At 34.3% G+C, this 20,975-nt stretch overlaps 2 protein-coding genes across 2 annotated transcripts in view; both read left to right on the top strand.

The window, feature by feature from the left end:
• Positions 1 to 4,087, top strand: part of lamb4 (laminin, beta 4) — a 35,847-nt gene extending 31,760 nt beyond the window's left edge. The window contains exons 32-36 of the mRNA XM_051099045.1: positions 1,052 to 1,259; positions 1,368 to 1,503; positions 1,693 to 1,863; positions 1,982 to 2,135; positions 2,237 to 4,087. Of these exons, the coding sequence (XP_050955002.1) occupies positions 1,052 to 1,259; positions 1,368 to 1,503; positions 1,693 to 1,863; positions 1,982 to 2,135; positions 2,237 to 2,376 (809 nt within the window). The 3' untranslated portion in view covers positions 2,377 to 4,087. The remainder of the gene's footprint in view (positions 1 to 1,051; positions 1,260 to 1,367; positions 1,504 to 1,692; positions 1,864 to 1,981; positions 2,136 to 2,236) is intronic.
• Positions 4,088 to 4,997: 910 nt separating this feature from the next.
• Positions 4,998 to 20,975, top strand: part of lamb1a (laminin, beta 1a) — a 41,617-nt gene continuing 25,639 nt past the window's right edge. The window contains 12 exon segments of the mRNA XM_051100071.1: positions 4,998 to 5,110; positions 6,367 to 6,539; positions 7,631 to 7,769; positions 10,358 to 10,431; positions 11,827 to 12,015; positions 12,104 to 12,167; positions 12,267 to 12,469; positions 15,275 to 15,395; positions 17,657 to 17,845; positions 18,331 to 18,507; positions 18,616 to 18,728; positions 20,319 to 20,398. Of these exon segments, the coding sequence (XP_050956028.1) occupies positions 5,083 to 5,110; positions 6,367 to 6,539; positions 7,631 to 7,769; positions 10,358 to 10,431; positions 11,827 to 12,015; positions 12,104 to 12,167; positions 12,267 to 12,469; positions 15,275 to 15,395; positions 17,657 to 17,845; positions 18,331 to 18,507; positions 18,616 to 18,728; positions 20,319 to 20,398 (1,550 nt within the window). The 5' untranslated portion in view covers positions 4,998 to 5,082.

Raw genomic sequence — 20,975 nt, 5'->3', positions numbered from 1 at the left:
TCTCCTTGAACTTTGTGTATTATGGTTCAAGACAGTTAGGGTATGTCGAAAAACTCCAATCGTATTTTCTCCCTCAACTTCAAAAATCATTTCTAAATCATTCAACATAACTGCAGAAGTACCAAACCAGTCTTTGCAAAGTAAACATGCAAAGAAAATCAAACACCCTTAACGAAAAAGGTAAAACAGCGATATAGGGCGATTTTGAAGTTGAGGGAGAACATGAGATGGGAGTATTTCGACGTACCCTAACAGTCATGAACTGGAAAAAATCAGTTCAGACAGAGCGAGACAAGACGAGTGTCATTAAAAAGTATATAAATTGTATTATTTTTATGAAAATAACCGATCGTTTCGCTAGATAAGACCCTTATTCCTTTGCTGGGATCGTTTAAGCATTTTGGAAGTTCAAAATCAGGGCACCATAGCGCTCCATTATATGGAGAAAAATCCTGAAATGTTTCCCTCAAATAACAAAATTTATTCACGGCTGAAGAAAGAAAGACATGAACATCTTTGATGACAAGATGTGAGTACATTATCTGTCAATTTTTGTTCTGGAAGTGGAGTTCTTTCATGAAGCAGTGTTTCAAAAGCAGCCATCACTAGATGGCGCTCAGGAACAAACTATTTTGCTAAGCAACAGTGAGTAACTGAGAAGAAATTCGGAAACTTGTCTCTGTTCTCTTGTATTTGGTGTTTTTCAGTAATTACAAAAATCAGAACAGCTGTTTGAAAACATGTTGACTTCTTTGCTAGTGAAAGTTGTACACAGCTACCCATGTAGCTGTATTTCTGCTTTTCCATAAGCAAGTTACAGAACCTACTGTCAGACAGTTTGCCATTTTTTTTCAGCCTGTCTACCATATTTTCACACTGGTCTGAACAGACGAACCGCATGCAAAAATATTTATGTTAGTGTGAACTGGCCTTCAATTGAACTTAGTCCATGATCACAAAAAAACAAACTTAACAATTTAACCAAATATAGACTTATGTTTTCATTTGACATGGTAAAATGTACATTTATTTGAGTGTTGTACCTTAACAGATGAGATGGTGAGGCCAGAGGACATTGAGAAACTGGCCAATGCTGTGTTGTCCATTCAGCTGCCCAAGTCCCCTGATGAGATCAAGGACATGATAGAGGGCATCAAGAGGATCCTGGCAAACATCACCGACTTCGAGGATGATCTAGAGCACTTGGAAAAACAAGCCAGAATTGCTGAAGGCATGAAGGAGAGGGCCAAAGAAATCTTGTGAGGCTGCATTAATGAAGTCTGTGTGTCAAAGCTGTAGTTTTTACCATTTACCATAGTGCTGTGGACACCAGCATCACTAATCCTGTTTGGTTGTTGCATAACCAGGAACAGAACCAAGGCTATCAATGTGAGCGAGATAGAGAAAGCACTCAATGATACAGCAAAGCTCAATGACAAGATATTCAATTATCTGGACGAGGCCGGAGAAAACAATGAGATTATCAGGGAGAACATTAATGAGGTAATGGTTTATTTTGCTTAACAATATATGCATGTTTAAAGGAATGTTTAAGTGAGTAATTTTATCATTTTTTACTCGCCGTCATGTCATTTCAGACATGTATGGCGTAACCTTGTTTTGAGATATAATTGCTACTTTTTGCCCTAATGAACTGCTTCGTAAGAATATTTTCTCATCACTTTTAAACAGACTGAACCTAAACTAAAAAATATAGAGGATAGTTTGAATACAACTCGTGCCAAAAAGTTACTGGATGAAATCAAGGCCTTGAAGGATAAGACGGAGATGAACAGAGCTCAGGGGAAGGAGGCCAAAGATGCTGCCAATGCAGCGCTCGACAGTGCCAAAGACGCCAAAAAGGTAAGTCTCACAGGAACAACTACATATATTTATTTAAATAAGCAGTATTTTGGATGTACAAACACGGTTACTGTTTAAAAGTGTACTAATAGAGTGGATTGCTTTTCTGCATTGGTAGGATCTTGAGGAACTGAAAGAGCAGTTTGAAAAATTAAAACGGAATAGCACAAACCAGAACCTTAATGAAGAGGCTAACGAACGTCTGAAGAACATCACAATGGAGGCAGAAACGCTGGCTAAAAATGTGGAAGATAAAATGAAGAAAATTGAAGGTACAGTATGCATCTGGATTTAAGAGTATTATGAATTTCAATATCTAGGTGTTAATTTCTTGTTAGCAATAGGAAATTCTTCTTGATCCTTGTCTTTTCAGACTTGGAGAAAATGATTCTGGATGCAGCTAAAAGAAAAGAAGAAAGGATGAGAGATTTGGAGGCACTCCAGAAGGAGGCAGATGACTTGAGGAACTTTATTGTTGACAAAGTGGATAAATACAATCTGTGCTCCACTTAAGCCTGCAAGGGCTTCCCCTCCTCAAAATTAGAGGAAGCCGTTTCAGTGTTTGCCATGGGAAAATGCCGAAGGCAACGGACTAGGATTATGGGATAAGCGCAGTCCTTTTATCCTGGTCCTTTATGGGTTTGCTGACTTTTTGTTTACAATCTAGTGCTATGAATTGGTTCTCATCATGCACCAGAAATGGCTTATGATTGTATTCTCGTTCTGTCCAGTTTTTTTTAAATCTCAAGTATTTTATTTATAGTATATTTTTAGCATATTATGGGCCAATCTTTATTTGAGGATCTTACATAGGTAGTGCATAACCCTGACTGTCCACAGGAGGTCACAAGAGTAAAATTTAAAAATGTCGGCTACATCACGCAAACCAAGCAGTATTGTTTCCTTGCTGCTTCAATCTTCAGTGCCACAGCTAAACAAATCATATTTTACTTGAGTTATCAGCTTGATGAACTGAATAAGATAACATAAAAAGAATGTGTACCACAACTGTTATGAGCCAGATTTTCAAATGAATCATTCAGAAAGACTCATGGGTTTCGTTTGAATTAGACTTAAGAAAATCAAAGAAGAAACTTCAATTATTGTTTAAATCAGTTCTGTTCAGGTCTTTCCAAATTGGCTTATGCCTGAGCTGTTCAGGGATATTCCTCTAGGTTTCCTCCAAAAGTATTTTCATTGTTTTTGGTTCACTGATAAGTAATTTAAACCTCTTGATTAAAAACCTACTTCATTATTACTTTCAGAATTGAGCTGAACAGCTGTTCAATGTTCATTTAGATAAGTCAGTCAAGTTTAGACGCCTGCTGCTTGTGGAATGTGTTCGTTTGTCTCTCGCAGGAGGTGGAGGGTCTGTGCTTTTGTCCTGTGGTGTTAACAGCCTCTCCGTTTACTATTGAATTGCAAAACCAAAGGTAAAGCCCCACTGATGTTATTTCATTGGTCTGGCTGAGTGGATCTTCCCCCCTTTTTAACTACTTTATTGTTGTTGGGACACATTTCGTCTGAGACCCAATCTTCATTGGGTCAAGATAAAGGGAACCTAATGTAGTCTGATTGATTCAGCCACATTACTAAGTATTTTCTGACTTGAAACAAACAGGATGATTTAGATGTTACAACTTGAAATTACTTGACTGAACTTTTTTTGGTCAGACAGTCTGCTGAATGCTTAAACTGTGTCTTTCAGGCTTCAGAAGGATCTGCAGATATTAGTTGTCACCTCACCTAATCTCTTCCTGAAGTCTACAAAGAGAAAACAAAGAGAAACACTACGTGAGCTGGTTAAAGGTGACAGGATGTAGGATGAATGACCTTAAAATGTAATCAAGTTAGGTTTCACTTTTTACAATGTGTGCTTTCGGAGGACTTACCTCTGAACATCGAAATATCGGAATATACTGATAATCCAAATCTCTGGTTTAATTCCTAACGTCTAAACTGACTGATTTCTGTGTTTTTCTACTTTGTAATTATTACACTCATTTATCTCAGTCAAGACAACCACCAAATCCACATCAGTTCCACATGAACCTCCTGCTCTTTGACTCACCTTTAAACTGTCTAATTACTGAGGAATCCTCCCTTATTTAAGGCCATTTCACTGGGAGTAAGAATAGCTGTTAAGGTAATTGTTAAGACTTTGTAATTGTATGTGAGAAACTAGTTTACTATGAAAAACGTGAATTTAATCTTTTAATAAAAACATTTTCCGTTGCAACCACAGAAAGGTTTTGTCTTTCTCTTAACATTAACAACAAATACCACATAGTACCAAGGTTTTCTCGAAAATATCTCTGGTGAAAAAACCAGCATATGCTGGTAGGTATGTTTTGATGCTGGTTTAAGCTGGTCCTTTGCTGGTTTATGCTGGTCCTTAGCTGGTTTAAGCTGGTCCTTTGCTGGTTTTTGCTGGTCATGTTGCTGGTCAAGGACCAGCATAAACCAGCTAAGGACCAGCTTAAACCAGCATCAAAACCTACCTAACTAGCATATGCTGGTTTTTTCCACCAGGGATACCACCGTTGTACCATTTTAGTACCTTGGGGCACATTTTTTAATACCATGGTGAAATGATTATAGCAGTCTGTGGTAGCATTTGATATAATTATCATTATTAAAACGTGGTATAACCACAATTAAAGTAAAATTACGATAAATTCCTCTGGCATTTTGTCGTTCCCAATATACAAATGGAAAACTGTGCAGCATAAGCAGCCAATATGACTATATTACCAAACTGGAGCAAAAGATTTTAGTCTTCTCATTCATTTTTTCACTAACCCGTACAATCGCTCCCTATTTGAAGAAAGAAAAATATCTGAGGTACCGTTTCAAATCCCTTCAAATGGCGCATTTTCATCACTTTATGCAAGTATCTGCTATTACTGTTGTTCATTATGTTGTATATTAGATTCGAGTAGTTAAACTTACACTTAAGTGCTATTTTAATTACTTTTATCCGTTTTTGACTGACCGTTGCTTACCTCAAGACCACCTCCGTCAATGGGGGAGGGAGCGCGCGAAATGAGCTGAAGCGTTGTGCGCATGCGCGGTAGATTAGCGGCTGAGGAGAAAAAGTTCAGCGCAGCTCCAGCTGCAGTAAAGCAGCGGCACGGTCTGCAGGGATCAGATTCAGCGCTGCAGTTTCCAAGCAAAACCAGGATTACTGCACCCAGGCTGAAGAAAGAATCTAGAAACATGCTGTTACAGCTCGCAGCCCTTTTAAGTAAGTCTCATTTTTGTTTTGTTGAGGCAAAGTCTCTTTATATAGAGGTTTTCCCTATTTTAACTGGCACAAAGCATAGTTTCTCAAACTTTTTAACGGTTATTTAATCTATTTACTGTAAGTACATCACTTACAGTTTTCAAAAGAAAGTACATATTATAATTTATGTAATTTTACAAATTCTATGTATTTTAAAACTTTTGCCTGCTCATTTGTGAATTTTTATAACTTTTTTTTTGCATTTAAGGTTTAACATACTTACACTACCAGTCAAAACTTTTTTTGAACAGATGTTTTTTTTTTATTTTTTTTTTTTTACTATTTAAAAAATAGTAAAAATTTAAATATATTTTTAAAATTGATTTCAGTGCTGAATTTTTAGCATCATTACTCCAGTCACATGATCCTTAAGAAATAATTTCAATATTCTGATTTGCTCCAAAAAAAAAGTTTATTATTATTATTATTATGTTGAAAACAGAATTTTTTCTGTTTTTTTTTTTTTTTTTTTTTTTTTTTTAGAAGATCAGCATTTATCTGAAACAGAAATCTTTTGTGACATTATACATGTCTTTATTATCACTTTATGATCAATATAAAACATCCTTGTTAAATAAAAGTATTCATTCCTATAATTTCTTTTCCAAAAAAAAGGCTTTTGAAAGGTATAGTGTATAATGTTACAAAAGCATTTTATTTCAGATAAATGCTGATCTTCAGATCTTTCTATTCATCAAAGTAAAAATAATAATAAAAATAATAGTAATAATAATAATAATAAAAATGTTTCTTGAACAGCAAATCAGCATATTAGAATGATTTCTAAAGCATAATGTGACACTGGAGAAACAATGCTGAAAATTTTGCTTTGATCACAGAAATAAATTACATTTTAAAATATATTCATGAAGAAAAAAGTTATTTTAAATAGTAAAAATATTTCAAAATTGTACTGTTTTTGCTGTACTTTGGATCATATAAATACAGGTTTGGTGAGCAGAAGAGACTTCTTTAAAAAACATTAAAAATGTTCAAAAACTTTTGACTGGTAGTGTAGTTAATTTAAATGTAATTTATATCAACTGCCATGATGCCAACTGCATCTAAATATAGACAGCAAGGTGGCTTATGGTCCATTTTATATATATGTAAGTATGTATGTCAATTTAGCAGTCTCTTTTGAGCTTTTCGAAAACTGAAACATAAAGAACCTTGAAGATACAAACAAACAAAGTCTATATGCTTCTTCCACAAAGTTTTAGGGGCATGGGCTCTCGCAGATGTGCCTGAGCTGGGAGATGTTTGCACAGAGGGAAGCTGTTATCCCGCCACAGGAGATCTTCTCATTGGAAGAGCGCACCAACTCTCGGCCACTTCCACATGCGGTCTCCAGAAACCTGAGCCTTTTTGTATCGTCAGTCATTTGCAGGTAATCTATATGTTAAAACCATTATCCTTCAATAATAAGTACTTCATTAGTAAGTCTCAGAAAGATTGACTTCTTGACTTTCAGTTAAAATTCTGATGTGTTAACATCATTCCATTGTGGTGGAAATTACAAGGACTTGTTTTTCAATTTTTTCAAAAAGTTGCAAAGACAAGCATTAATTTTATGGTAACGTCATGACGTCAATTGATATATGCTCATCCGAAATGAAAGCTGCACCCCTGTGGGTTTTATTCTTGGCCTGATAATTGTATTTTAATGCCACAACTGAGAATTTATGCATTTTATTTCCACTCTATGGGATTTCTCCCAACACCCCTTGGGGCTTTTATCTGGAACATCTTCTGAAAAAGCTATTGCGGTCTTGTTATTTCATGTGGGTGTTTTTGGAACAGAGATTTGTTTCCTGCGACCCTTGAATGTCTAGACGGCTTCCTTCTAGACAAAACGGCTTAAAATGTTTGACGTAGAGCTATTGAACATCTTATGTGGGTCTTCTGAATCTTCAAAACTCCAACCTGGAGGTTTATAGGGGTTCGATAATGCTATGGCTGAATGATAATCATTCATGCCAAACCATAATAGAGAGATAATTGCTTCCAAGTTTTGTCACAAGACCAAGAATTTCCATCACCATTGTATCAGTTCTTTTGATCAGCAGTCTTCAGTTGATCTTCATCTCTATTCACTTGTAATCATCTAAAACTAGGTGGTGTCATCAAAGACAAACCTTTGCAGCTGAGGTCAGAAGTCATTTTAATGCACTAGTCACATTACAACACCATATATGTCCCAATTTTCAAGCTAATTTCCCTCAAGAGAGCCCAATTGCTTTAATAGGGTTTTAATTAAGAGAAAATTTCACAAAGCACCTCTCAACATCTGGACAACACATGAAACCAAAGTTTTCTGTAAACCATCAGACTTTGAAAAAGCTGCATCATGTAAGTCAGACCAAGTGGGTTGACTTGTTTCAGAATGACCATTACATTCATTCATTTCATTTTGGAGGAGTTCTTGCGTCATAAGAATGCCATTGACCTTATCTGGCTTTTCCACCCCCTCCATCACAGGAAGAGAAGAAGTGCTTTGTGTGCGATTCCAGGGAAACCTACGACGAGAGCATGAACCAAATAACCAGCCACAGAATCGAAAATGTCGTGACTACGTTTGCCCCGAACCGCCTCAAGACTTGGTGGCAGTCGGAAAACGGTGAGTTGTGTTGTGGCTCCAAACTAAACAATTGCTCATCTTCCTTTCTTTACAACACTATTCAATACTATTTTAAGAGTTTGTTCAGTCATGGATGTGAATGACTGCACTATTCATGTAGTTCCCATGGGAATGTAGGAAGGCTGTGAAACAAGGTCTTATTAGAGGGAACTCTCTCTCATTAGTGTGTCCGTTAGTTCCCCTATAATCAGGCCAATGGAGGGACTAACTGCTTCAAAGCAGTTGTGTAATTGCTGACCAGTTAGGGTGATGACCAGTTTTTAAAGTGTGGAATGACATCTCTTTTTCCCTTGGGAAAGAGTTTTCTACCTGCCAAATGAAGATTGTGTAAATTATCTTACACTGTGTCAAACCAAAATAAAAAACACAATTGTGAACACAATTTACTAATTTATTCCCTCATTTTACTAAATCGTGTGTACAATTTACCAATTTGTTCCCTCGTTTTAACTAATATGTGTGCACAATTTACTAATTTGTTCCCTCGTTTAACTAAGTTGTGCAAACGATTTACTAATTCGTTCCCTTGTTTAACTAAGTTGTGCGCACAATTTACCAATAAGTTCCTTTGTTTTACTAAATTGTGCACACGATTCAATAATTCGTTCCCTTGTTTTTACTAATTTGTGCACACAATTTACTACTCTGTTCCCTCGTTTAACTATGTTGTGTGCACAATTTACTAATTTGTTCCCTTGTTTTACTAAATCGTGCACACCATTTATCAATTCATTCCCTCATTTTACTAAATCTGTGCATATGCTTGTGTGTGCGTATAATTTACAGATTTACTAATTTGTTCCCTTGTTTTACTAAATCGTGCACACCATTTATCAATTCATTCCCTCATTGTACTAAATCTGTGCATATGCTTGTGTGCGTATAATTTACCAATTTACTAATTCGTTCCCTTGATTTACTAAATTGTGCACACAATTTACTAATTTGTTCCCTTGTTTAACTAAGTTGTGCACACAATTTACTAATTAGTTTTCCTCATTTTACTAAATCGCCACACTATTTACTAATACATTCCCTCGTTTTACTAAATCGTGCACATGATTTACTAATTTGTTCCCTCATTTTAATAAATCTTATGCATGATTTACTATTTCATTTGCTAGTTTTACTAAATCGCAGATTTTATTGTTTTACTAATTTGTTCCCTTGTTTTACTAAATCTTCACCACAATTTACCAATTCGTTCCCTTGTTTTACTAAATTGTGCACTAGATTTACTAATTAATTCCCACATTTTACTAAATTGTGCACACAATTTACCAATTCGTTCCCTTGTTTTACTAAATTGTGCGCACAATTTACTAATTTGTTCCCTTGTTTTACTAAATTGTGTGCATATAATTTACTGATTTACTAATTCGTTCCCTTGCTTTACTAAATCGTGTGTACAATTTATTAAAGGCATTAAAGGTGTAAGGAAAATATGTAAAGTATGAAAGTATGTAGAGATTTTTCCTTTTCTTTATCATTGATGCTTATATAACTTGTGTGACCTTTAAATTCTGGATGTTACGTTTCACAACCTACAGCAAAGGCAATTTTTGGTGAATAATGACTTAAAGTTTATACTGTTCCTCACACAAACCTGTCATATAAGTTCAGAAGAATTTCAAGAAAGCGTATTTTACTTGGGAACATTCCCGTTTTCCTAAAACCAATGAAGACACGGCTGAGTTGCGAAACATCTTCAGCCAACATGGAGAAGGTCCAGCTGTTTCAAGCTATCAGAATGTACAGTTCTACAGGCCATATGTTCCTCGATGACACGAACAGACAGAGGAAATGGAAATCCAGAGATTTACTGGTTATTGCAGCGGAGGAGTGTGAAATGTAGTGGGGACAGGAAACGAGGGGCCATGAATGCAACCAGAGAAGCCTGTGAATGTATAGTTTAGGAGAGAGTATGGGGTAGGAGGACAGAGAACTACGTACCCATGAGAGATACAGCAGCCAACTGGGCCAAAAGCCTGGGAATACAAGGGGAGATTTCCTACTTAATTAAAGATATGACTCTGTTTATTCTGATTTTTGATGTTTATAGACCCCCAAAGCACTTTCCCACTAAAAAAGCAGTTGTAACTAAAGAGCGGTGGAGGTTTCCAGTACTATTAGTGCAATTGCTTCTTAATGTAGAAGCTGCAGATGTTCCAGTTAAAGTTGTGCAATTTGTACTGAAACTATATTGTTCAAGCCTTCCTCACAGTTTCATCATCATGATGAAGAAAATCTGTAAAATAAGGTCCAATTAGTTAAAGGGATAGTTCACCCAAAAATGAAAGTTCTGTCATTAATTACTCACCATCATGTTGCTCCATCCAAACCCATAAGACCTTCGTTTATCTTCAAAACACAAATTAAGATATTTTATTTGGTTCAGAAAAGAACTGTTCCATGAACAGTCCTTAAAAGAACCTTTAGTGGAATGGAAAGGTTCTATTGATGTTAAAAGTTCTTTATGGAACCAAAAAAGAACCTAAAGAAGAGTTTGTCAATGTAGAGAAATACAAGTCTTTGTTCTAAATCATGTCTTTATCTCTCTTTCTCAGGCCTGGAGAACGTCACAATCCAGCTTAACCTTGAGGCAGAGTTCCACTTCACCCACCTCATCATGACCTTTAAAGTAAGTGCTGAGGGGACAGCGATGTGTGTTTTGGGGGGAAGGTGTCGCCACAGCCCCTGGCTGAGGTGAGATTTGCGGTCGTTAGGAGAGAATGTGGGAAGGGAATGGGGGTTGGTGTGGATTTTGCTGGCAGGAGGGGAAGTGTTGCTTAGTGTGTGGGAGCCGTGGGAGGTCTGGGATCAACCCAGCTGTGCAGCCGACTGAGACGACTGGAATGCTTCTGCTAAAGATTACATTTCAGCATGATCTCACTTCAGCAGTACAGTTCAAAGATATCAGAGAGTGTGTATGAAACGACTGGCATCAAGAGAGCAATAGTGCCTGGGATGTTTATTGCAAAAATTGTGGGGAAATTGTACAGGAACAAAAATGTAATTATGGTTTGTTTGTTGTAGTATAAAATAATATAACATTACTTTTGATCCAATACCCAATACCTTCCAGACCAGTATTGCCAATATACCAGAACTTTAATTAAATAGAATTTTTCATAATTTCTACAAGTTCAATTTCTAACCATTTAACATTATATCTTAAAAATATTATTAAAAAATTTGTCACAAATTATGAAACTAGTAATGACATCAAGGTTAATATTGTTAACCAAAACTAAAATCATAAAAATAACTCTCTAACTAAACTAAAACTGATCAATAAAATGAATGAAAACTATATAAACATATTTAAAAAATGACAAGTATACACAACAAAATTTCTAAAACTTTAACTAAAATGAGTGAAAACTAAAAATATAGAAATAAAATAAAAATAGTAACAAAAACTGTAACTTTGATACTAAAATAACACTGGATGATATAACACTACCTTATTGGCCTGTATGTTTTTCTGCATAATTTATTAATTCTTCAGTTTTAAAACATTTTTCTTCAGCAAATTTTAAAATAAATGTACATTTTTAAACTGTAAATTATAATGTTGAGATGCCAAATTTACTAGTTTAAATTTACAAATTTACAAATTTACTTTTTTATTTTGGATTAGACAAAATAGTATTTTAATTTCATTCATTTATCTGTTGTTAGCTAAAAAAAAAAAAAAAAAAAAAAAAAAAAAGAGTTATTGTTAACTTGTTGTTCTGAGTTAATGTTAACTAATGCAGTTAACTAATGTTACATGCATTTAATAATAATAAATTATGCTTAATTACAAACAACTAACCTTAAACTTAACCCTATAATATTTAAATGCAGTTAATTAATATTACTCATTACTGCTTTGTGTAATTACACTGTAATAACTTCACATTAAAATGAACTGAAAATAAAAAATGAGTATAGATACTATATAGGGTTCAATCTTTATGATATAGGATTATCATTCATACTAGAAATATCAATCCCAAGTTGACAGTGTCTTCTGGTGATTCCTATCTAGACGTTCAGACCTGCTGCGATGGTGATCGAACGTTCTGCGGACTTCGGGAAGACTTGGCAAGTGTACCGTTACTTCGCCTATGACTGCGAGTCCTCCTTCCCCTTCGTCTCTCAAGGACCCATGACCAAAGTGGACGACGTTATCTGCGATTCTCGCTACTCCGACATTGAACCCTCAACTGAGGGCGAGGTGAGCTCTGGAAATGCACTGTACTCCTGGTGAGCACTTGCTTATAGACTCGATTTTCCATTGACTCTTGTTCCTTTGGCTTTTAAAGGTCATCTTTAGGGTTTTGGATCCGGCCTTCAGGATTGATGATCCCTACAGCCCCAGAATCCAAAGTAAGGATGCAAACAAAAACTTTTTGACTTACATCCTTGTGGCCTAATAGTCCAACCAAATTGCTGTATTGCTAACTTCTTGCTTCCTAACATTTATAGACATGTTGAAGATCACTAATCTGAGGGTGAAGTTCACTAAGCTGCACACTCTCGGGGACAATCTTCTGGACTCACGTATAGAAATCAAGGAGAAGTACTATTACGCAATCTACGATATGGTGGTCAGAGGAAACTGTTTTTGTTATGGTCACGCATCTGAATGCGCCCCCATCGATGGAGCTGGAGAGGTCGTGGATGGCATGGTGAGTTTTATGCCCTGCAAAAGCCATTTGTTATTGTAATTCAAGATATTAATGTTATTTATTTATTTGTTTGTTTATTTATGTTTGCATTTTATTATTTTTTATTTTTATTTTTTATTATATATATATGTATATATATATATATATATATATATATATATATATATATTTATTTTATTTATTTTTTTTTTTTTTTGCTTTTTCGTACAAATATTCAAAGCTTCATGTAACATTTTTTATTCGTTTTCTAAATTTTCCTTCCAGTCATCAAAAATTACAATTACATATGAGATGAAATTATTAAAGTTTAATGCAGTATTACACCAGAATGAATTGTAGATAAATAGAGCAAATTTAATAGGAAGTTGATTTATGTCACATTTAAATGCAGCAGATTTTTTTGTGGCTTTTTAAACCTCTGCTTTGAAGAAAACATCTTACAACACATACATTTGTCATGAAAAGAAATCAGTTGAAGTTCTTTGTCATAAAGTTGTTACTGTTACAATTTTTAATGGTCATAATTATTTTTGTATAATTGTTACTACGTTATAGTTTTTAAATGTAATTTTTTGTCGTGCAGTTGTTTTAAACAATTCTTTGTCATGAAATTGTTACTGCATTATAGTTTTTAAACGTAATTCTTTATTGTGCAGTTGTTTTAGACATAATTCTTTGTTGTGCAGTTGTTACTGCGTTAGTTTTTAAACATTATTCTTTGTCATACAGTTGTTACTGCACTATAGTTTTAAACATCGTAATTCTTTGTCATGCAGTTGTTGCTGTTATAGTTTTTAAATGATTCTTTGTTTAGTTGTTACTGCGTTATAGTTTTTAAACGTAATTCTTTATCGTGCAGTTGTTTTAAACAATTCTTTGTCGTGAAATTGTTACTGCCTTATAGTTTTTTAACTTAATTCTTTGTTGTGAAATTGTTACTTCCTTAACATTTTTAAACGTAAATATTTATTGCGCAGTTGTTTTAAACATAATTCTCTGTTGTGCAGTTGTTACTGCGTTATAGTTTTTAAACGATTCTTTGTTGTTTAGTTGTTACTGCGTTATAGTTTTTAAATGTAATTCTTTATTGTGCAGTTGTAGTTTTTAAATGTTATTCTTTGTCATACAATTGTAACTGCATTATAATTTTAAATGTCGTAATTCTTTGTCACACAATTGTTACTGCGCTATAGTTTTAAAAGTCTCAATTCTTTGTCGTGCAATTGTTACTGCGTTATAGTTTTTAAACTGAATTCTTTTTCATACAACTGTTAATGCGTTATAGTTTTAAACATCAAAATTCTTTGTGCAATTGTTACTGTTATAGTTTTTAAATGTTATAATTCTTCTGTCATATAATTGTTACTATGTTATATGTTTTAAATGCCGTAATTCTTTGTCGTGCAGTTATTACTTGTTATAGTTTTTAGTTATATATTTTTTATATTTTATATTTAGTTATATTTTTAAACGTGATTATTTTTCATTATTGTTCATATTATTTTTTATATATTCAAATTGTTACTGTCTTATAGTTTTATGTATGTAGGTTTACATTTGTATTTTATTTTGTTTTTTATTTTAATTATTATAAATGTTTATATTTTTTTATTATTATAATTCTTATATTTTATATATTATATATATATATATATATTTACATTATATATCTATATATCTCTATCTCTCTCTCTCTATATATATATATATATATATATATTTTTTTTTTTTTTTTTACTTCTTTGTACATATTATTTATTGTTATGCCAAGCTCCATTTAACACTTTTTACACTTTTTCAAAATTTTTCCCTCCAGTCACCACAAACTGACTGTGATCACATATCACATAAAATTAGGAAAATTTAATGCAGTATTATACCAGAGTGAATTGTAGATAAATAAAGCATATTCAATAAGATGTAGTTTTTGATTTATGCTACATTTAAATGCAGCAGACCTTTTTGTGACTTTTTAAACCTCCGCTTTGAATAAAACATCTCGCACACATTTGTCAAAAAAAAGAAATCGTTTGAAGTCCCATCACAATCTGCTGCTAATTCAGTTTGGATCTGTTTCACATTAGTATGAAAGTATGCGGACCGCCTCGTGGTTTCATTATTGAATAGTTTACAGTGCAAATATTCATGTGGCAGAGAAAATGCACGCAGAGTTTCTTATTTACAAACCTTTTTTGTTTCATTTATGCTTGAAATTGTAGTATGTGTTTCTGCGGTTTTTCTATCAGAGCCAAAGATGAAATACACCAAAGGAACGTGGTTCCTGTTTAGTCTGCCGCCTCCTCTGTTTACAATCTCTGTGTAGTGGGATGTGTCTCAGTCTGTTGGAGCTCTTACTAAAAGTAATGAAGAGATATTACATCCATATCCATGTCTCGCTACATTTCTATGTGCAAGAATTTCATTCAAAGGACTGAAGTGACTCTACATCTTCTCCAAGAACAGAGCAGTTCTGTGAAAGCTCACATATAGACTGCATCTAGATCTGTGTCTGTGCCAGGACTGGAGTTTGTTTAATGTAGACCAGATGCATCCAGTATAAACATTTCCTGTTGCCATCTGGTTAGGGGCCGGATTTGTAGATCGTTCTGAGCAACTTCATCTTTTTTCTGTTGTATGAAGAAACTTTTCCCTGTTAGGGTCAGAGTAGGAAATTAGCTCAAATTCATTTTGAGGACTTCTGTTTATAATTTGTGGTGCCTTTAAATATACTGTTCCACACACAGTCTCAATTTGATTACATTTATTTTGTTCTTGGTTATCATTGTTATGTCTGTTTTGCCGTAGGTCCATGGCCATTGTATGTGTAATCATAACACCATGGGTCTGAACTGTGAACGCTGTCAAGACTTTTACCATGACCTGCCCTGGAGGCCCGCAGAGGGACGCAACACCAACGCCTGTAAAAGTATGTTCTGCAATGTTCATTTATGGGTCAATTAACTTTTGCTCATTTTTGTCCGGATCTATTAATTTATTTCAAAATAGCTTTTTATGACAAGGTTAGTTCAGGTTATAAAAACGTAGTGATATTTATGAATTATTTATTGTTTACATAGAACTATTGTTTACATAGAACCTTTATTTTGGACGTTCTTATATTGCAAATCAAGTAAGTTTTGTAACATTCTTTTTGTCGCTGCTTAATAGTTTTTAAACTTTAATTTTATAATATTGTATCAGTGTTATTGCATGAGCGTTTTTAAACAACGTTCTGACGTTCTTTTTGTAGTACAATTGTTACTGCACTGTAGTTTCTAATGAAGTTTTGATATCAATATTTCAACTTTGGTACATTACTAACTCGGATAAGTTAATTTTTCTGTAGCAGGATAAATATATTTTGTAACTGTTGTAACTCCTTAAAACAATATAGTCAAAAATTCTTTGGCATGCAATTGTTACTGCAGTATAGTTTTCAATGCTCTAATTCTTTGTCATAGAGTTGTTACCGCGTTAGTTTTTAATCATGATTTGTACAGTAATTACTGTGTTTTAGTTTTTAAACTTAATTCTGTGTTGTGCAGTTGTTACTGCATTATAGTAAAAAAAAAAAAACGTAATTCTCAGTCATGCAGTTTTTGCAGCGTTACAGTTTTTAAATGTCGTAATTCTTTGTCACACAGTTGTTACTGCGTTATTGTTTTTAAACATTGTAATTCTTGGTCATGCAATTTTTACTGCATTGTAATTTTTAAATGTAAGTCTATGTTGTGCAATTGTTACTGCGTTACAGTTTTCAAAAAAAACTAATTCTTTGACGCGCAGTCGTTATTGCCTTACAGTTTTTAAACGTAATACTTTGTCACACAGTTGTTACTGTGTTATAGTTTTCAAACATCGTAATTCTTTGTCGTACAATTATTACTGCATTATAGTTTTTAAACATCATAAATCATTGTTATGCAGTTGTTACTGTTAAAGTCTTTAATGTACAATTGTTACTCTGTTACATATTTTAAACGTTTCAATTCTTTCTCGTGCCGTTGTTATTGCATTATGGTTTTTAAATAATGTACTTTTCTGTTACGCAGTTGTTACTGTGTTACAGTTTTTAAACGTCATAATTATTTGTTGTGCAATTGTTACTGCGTTTATAGTTTTTTAAACATCGTAAATCTTTGTCATGCAGTTGTTACTGTTATAGTTTTCAAATATCGTAATTCTTTGTCATGCAGTTGTTACTGTGTTACACTTTTTAAACATCGTAATTCTTTCTTGTGCAATCATTACCGCATTATGGTTTTTAAACATTGTAATTCTTTGTCGTACAATTATTACTGCATTATACTTTTTAAACTTCTGAATTCTTTGTCACGCAGTTGTTACTACATTTCAGTTTTCAAACGTTGTAATTCTTTGTTGCGCAGTTGCTACTGCGTTATAGTTTTTAAACGTTGTAATTCTTGGTAACGCAATTGTTGCTGCATTATAGTTTTTTTAAACGTCATAATTTTTTGTGGTACAGATGTTAGGGCATTATATATTTTTCAACATTGTAATTCTTTGTTGTGCAATTGTTACTCCATTACAGTTTTTAAACCTAATTCTTTGTCATGCAGTTGTTACTGTGTTACAGTTGTTAAACATTGTAATTATTTGTTGTGCAACTGTTACAGTGTTACACTTTTTAAACGTAATTTTTCGTGCAGTTGTTACTGCATTATGCTTTTTTAACATTGTAATTCTTTGTCATAGAATTGCTACCACATTATACGTCGTAATTCTTTGTTGCGCAGTTATTACTGCGTTACAGTTTTTAAGCATCGTAATTCTTTGACGTACATTTGTTACTGCATTATACTTCTTAAACTTCAGAATTCTTTGTCACGCAGTTGTTACTATGTTACAGTTTTCAAACATTGTAATTCTTTGTCATGCAACTGTTAATGCACTATAGTTTTTAAACATCGTATTTCTTCGTCATGCAGTTGTTACCGTGTTACAGTTTTTTTAATATCATAATTTTTGGTCATGCAATTGTTGTTGCGTTATAGTTTTCAAACATCGCAGTTCTTTGTTGTGCAATTGTTACTGCATTGTAGCTATTAAAAAGTTATTTGTTACTGCATTATAGTTTTTAAACAATTCTGTCTTCATTTTTTGTTGTACAGTTGTTACTTCATTATCTACCATTTCCTCGCTAACATGTCCTTGCTTCTTTCACAGAATGCAACTGCAACCATCACTCTGATTCCTGTCATTTCGACATGGCTGTGTATCGGGCCTCGGGTAACGTGAGCGGCGGCGTATGTGACGACTGCAGGCACAACACCATGGGTCACAATTGCGAGCAGTGCAAGCCTTTCTTCTACCAAAATCCGGAGAAAGACATCCGCGACCCCAACATCTGCGAGCGTACGTGTCCCCTCTCATTTCCTCTCCTGTCATTTCCTCTGATTTTTTTTCCTCTTCAAACAGCCAATGCTCCTCTACCTGTCTGGTCTAGTTTGTGATGTGAGTCTGGTCCAGCTGTTGCTTTGTTCGCTTCTGCTCGTGGAGATTTGGGAGCAGAAACACCTGGGCTTTGAAGTGGTCCGTCACTACAGGGCAAAGCGCCGCCCTTTTCGTCAAACCACACGCGTCTAGGGTTTCACATTCCTCTTTTTTTGTGGTGACTGAGGTTTTTTAGTTGACCACAAAGCAGAAATGTGGTCTATGAGTTTTACATCAAACTTTTATAACAACTTAGATTACAATTCATTAATATTAATCCAATTACTAACATGGAGTAACTTTTATAATATATTAATTTGATTCAAATGCATTTCTGTGTGTATTTTTAGCTGTTCACAGTTCCTCCCATTGTCTTTAAGTACACTGTCTGGATTTGTCTTTTCCAGCCTGTAACTGCGATCCGGTCGGCTCTCTCAATGGTGGAGTGTGTGATGCGCTGACAGACGTGTCTGTTGGGCTGATCGCGGGTCAATGTCGCTGTAAGCCTAATGTGGAGGGTGAACGCTGTGACCAGTGCAAACAAGGCCATTACGGACTCAGCGACGACCCTCTGGGATGCCAGCGTAAGTACATACCTTACACACTAAAGTGAATCCAAATCATTCATCAGTTAATGTAAAAATGGTTGTGAGTTCTCAAATAAAAGTTTCTTTTGTTTTGTTGTTACCCAGCATGCACATGCAACGCTTTGGGAACGGTTCCAGGTGGAAGTCCATGCGATACAGACTCAGGAAACTGCTACTGTAAACGTCTGGTTACCGGAAGGAACTGTGACCAGTGTCTGGTGCGTGCTCTGCTTACTTTATGAGTTCATTCATATTTTTGTATTGTATATTGTACAATAACCATGTCAATGATTTTAAAAGCATAACATTTTACTTTTATACTAATTAAAGAAGTTCGCTTCCAGAACAAAATTTGACATATAATGTACTCACCCCCTTGTCATCCAAGATGTTTGTGTCTTTCTTTCTTCAGTCGTAAAGAAATTACGTTTCTTGGGGAAAACATTCCAGAATTTTTCTCCATATAATGGACTTTAATGGTGGTTGTGAGTTTGAACTTGCAAAATGTAGTTTAAATGCAGCTTCAAAGGGCTCTAAATGATCCCAGCCAGAGGAAGAAGGGTCTTATCTAGCAAAACGATTGGTTATTTTCTAAAAAAATTAGAATTTATATAATTTTTAACCTCAAACGCTTGTCTTGCCTCTGCACTGTAAAAAATAAAAAACACAATTTGTTGAGTCAGCTTAAAATAATTTGTTATCCTGCTGCCTTAAAATTTTAAATTCAGTCAACTGAAATAAGTTTAGTCAACCTGAAATGTTAAGTTGTACTAAGTAACAACTTAGATATTTGTGTTTGCTAAACTTAACAGATGGGTAAGCAACCCAGCTGCCTTAAAATTTTAAGTTGATTCAACTCAAATATCTTAGCTGTCACTTAGTATAATTTAACATTTCAAGTTGAATAAACTTTTTTTGAGTTGACTGAACTTAAACTTTTAAGGCAGCCAGGTTACAAATTATTTTAAGTTGACTCAACAAATTGTTTTTTACAGTGTGCGAAGCACATGCAAACTCTGTGTATTCTGGTTCAATACGGTTAGGGTATGTCGAAAAACTCCCGTCTCATTTTCTCCTCCAACTTCAAAATCGTCCTACATCGCTGCAGAAGTACCGACCCAGTGTTTACAAAGTGGACATGCAAAGAAGATCAAATACCATTTACAAAAAAAAAAAAAAAAACAGCGATGTAGAGCAATTTTGAAGTTGGAAAAATGAGATGGTAGTTTTTCAACATGCTGAGAATAGACGAGCATTTGAGGTTAAAAAGTATATAAAATGCACATTTTTTAGGAAAATAACTAATCGTTTTGCTAGATAAGACCCTTCTTTCTCGGCTGGGATTGTTTAGAGCCCTTTGAAGCTGCACTGAAACTGTATTTTGGAAGTTTAAACTCTGAGGCATCATTCAAGTCCATTATATGGATAAAAATTCTGGAATGTTTTCCTCAAGAAACATAATTTCTTTACGACTGAAGAAAGAAAGACACAAACATCTTGGATGACAAGGGGGTGAAATTACCTGCAAATTTTTGTTCTGGAAATGAACTTCTCTTTTAATGTGACACATTTGATTAATCCTGATACTTACTGCAAAAGCCATTTTGTTTGTGTTATATTGCTTACATTTTTATTAAATTAATAAATGTGCATTTTATTTTATTTTATTTTACAGATTTATAGCATTCAGTTACACCAGAATGTGATCATTTGCCTTTAAGAGCTGCTGTTTACATTTTGCTTCTTGTGAGGTCTGTCATAAACCCTGTGGTGTTTAAATGGTCTTTTAACAACTCTCTCTCTCATAGCCTCAGCACTGGGGTCTCAGTAACGACATGGATGGCTGCAGACCATGTGACTGTGATCATGGTGGTGCAGTCAACAACAAGTGAGTAAAACTACTCTGTTCTGTAGTGCCTGAATCTCTCATTCAAATACAGTTTTTATTACTGTTATTATAGTTTATAGGGTTAAGGATTTGACCAATTATAGGGCCCTGTAATTTCCGCGATAAAGAAAACGCGGACGGAAACACGGAATCCGGTCTTAAAAAAGGAATTTACTGTATAATGCGGAGTATCACAGAATTTGCTAGAAAAAAGTAGGTCAGTACGCTTAAATCAAAACATGATATGGACTAGTGTCTGTGAATATTAAGTCGCAAAAAGACTATTTTAATATAAATCTTGCACGTTCTGTGTGTCTCTGTGTCGTCAAAGACGGTAACTGAAGCTAAACAGATGTTTAACCAGACAAACTAATGGAAGAAACACTATGATTACTCTACTTTTAAAGCATGAATTTGATTTGAACAATAGGTCTACATAATATTCTCAAATGTGGTTAATAGGGAATATATTATATTAGCCCTACACTTACAGTATGAAATACTGTTTAAGCCTATAACATTTTACATTTACACCTTTTATCTCACAATTCTGGCTTTTTTCTCACAAATGCAAGTT

This window comes from Labeo rohita, chromosome 25 (genome assembly GCF_022985175.1).
Source record: "Labeo rohita strain BAU-BD-2019 chromosome 25, IGBB_LRoh.1.0, whole genome shotgun sequence".
NCBI lineage: Eukaryota > Metazoa > Chordata > Actinopteri > Cypriniformes > Cyprinidae > Labeo > Labeo rohita.
The sequence above is the reverse complement of the archived record's forward strand: the minus strand, read 5'-3'. Positions and strand labels throughout refer to the sequence as shown.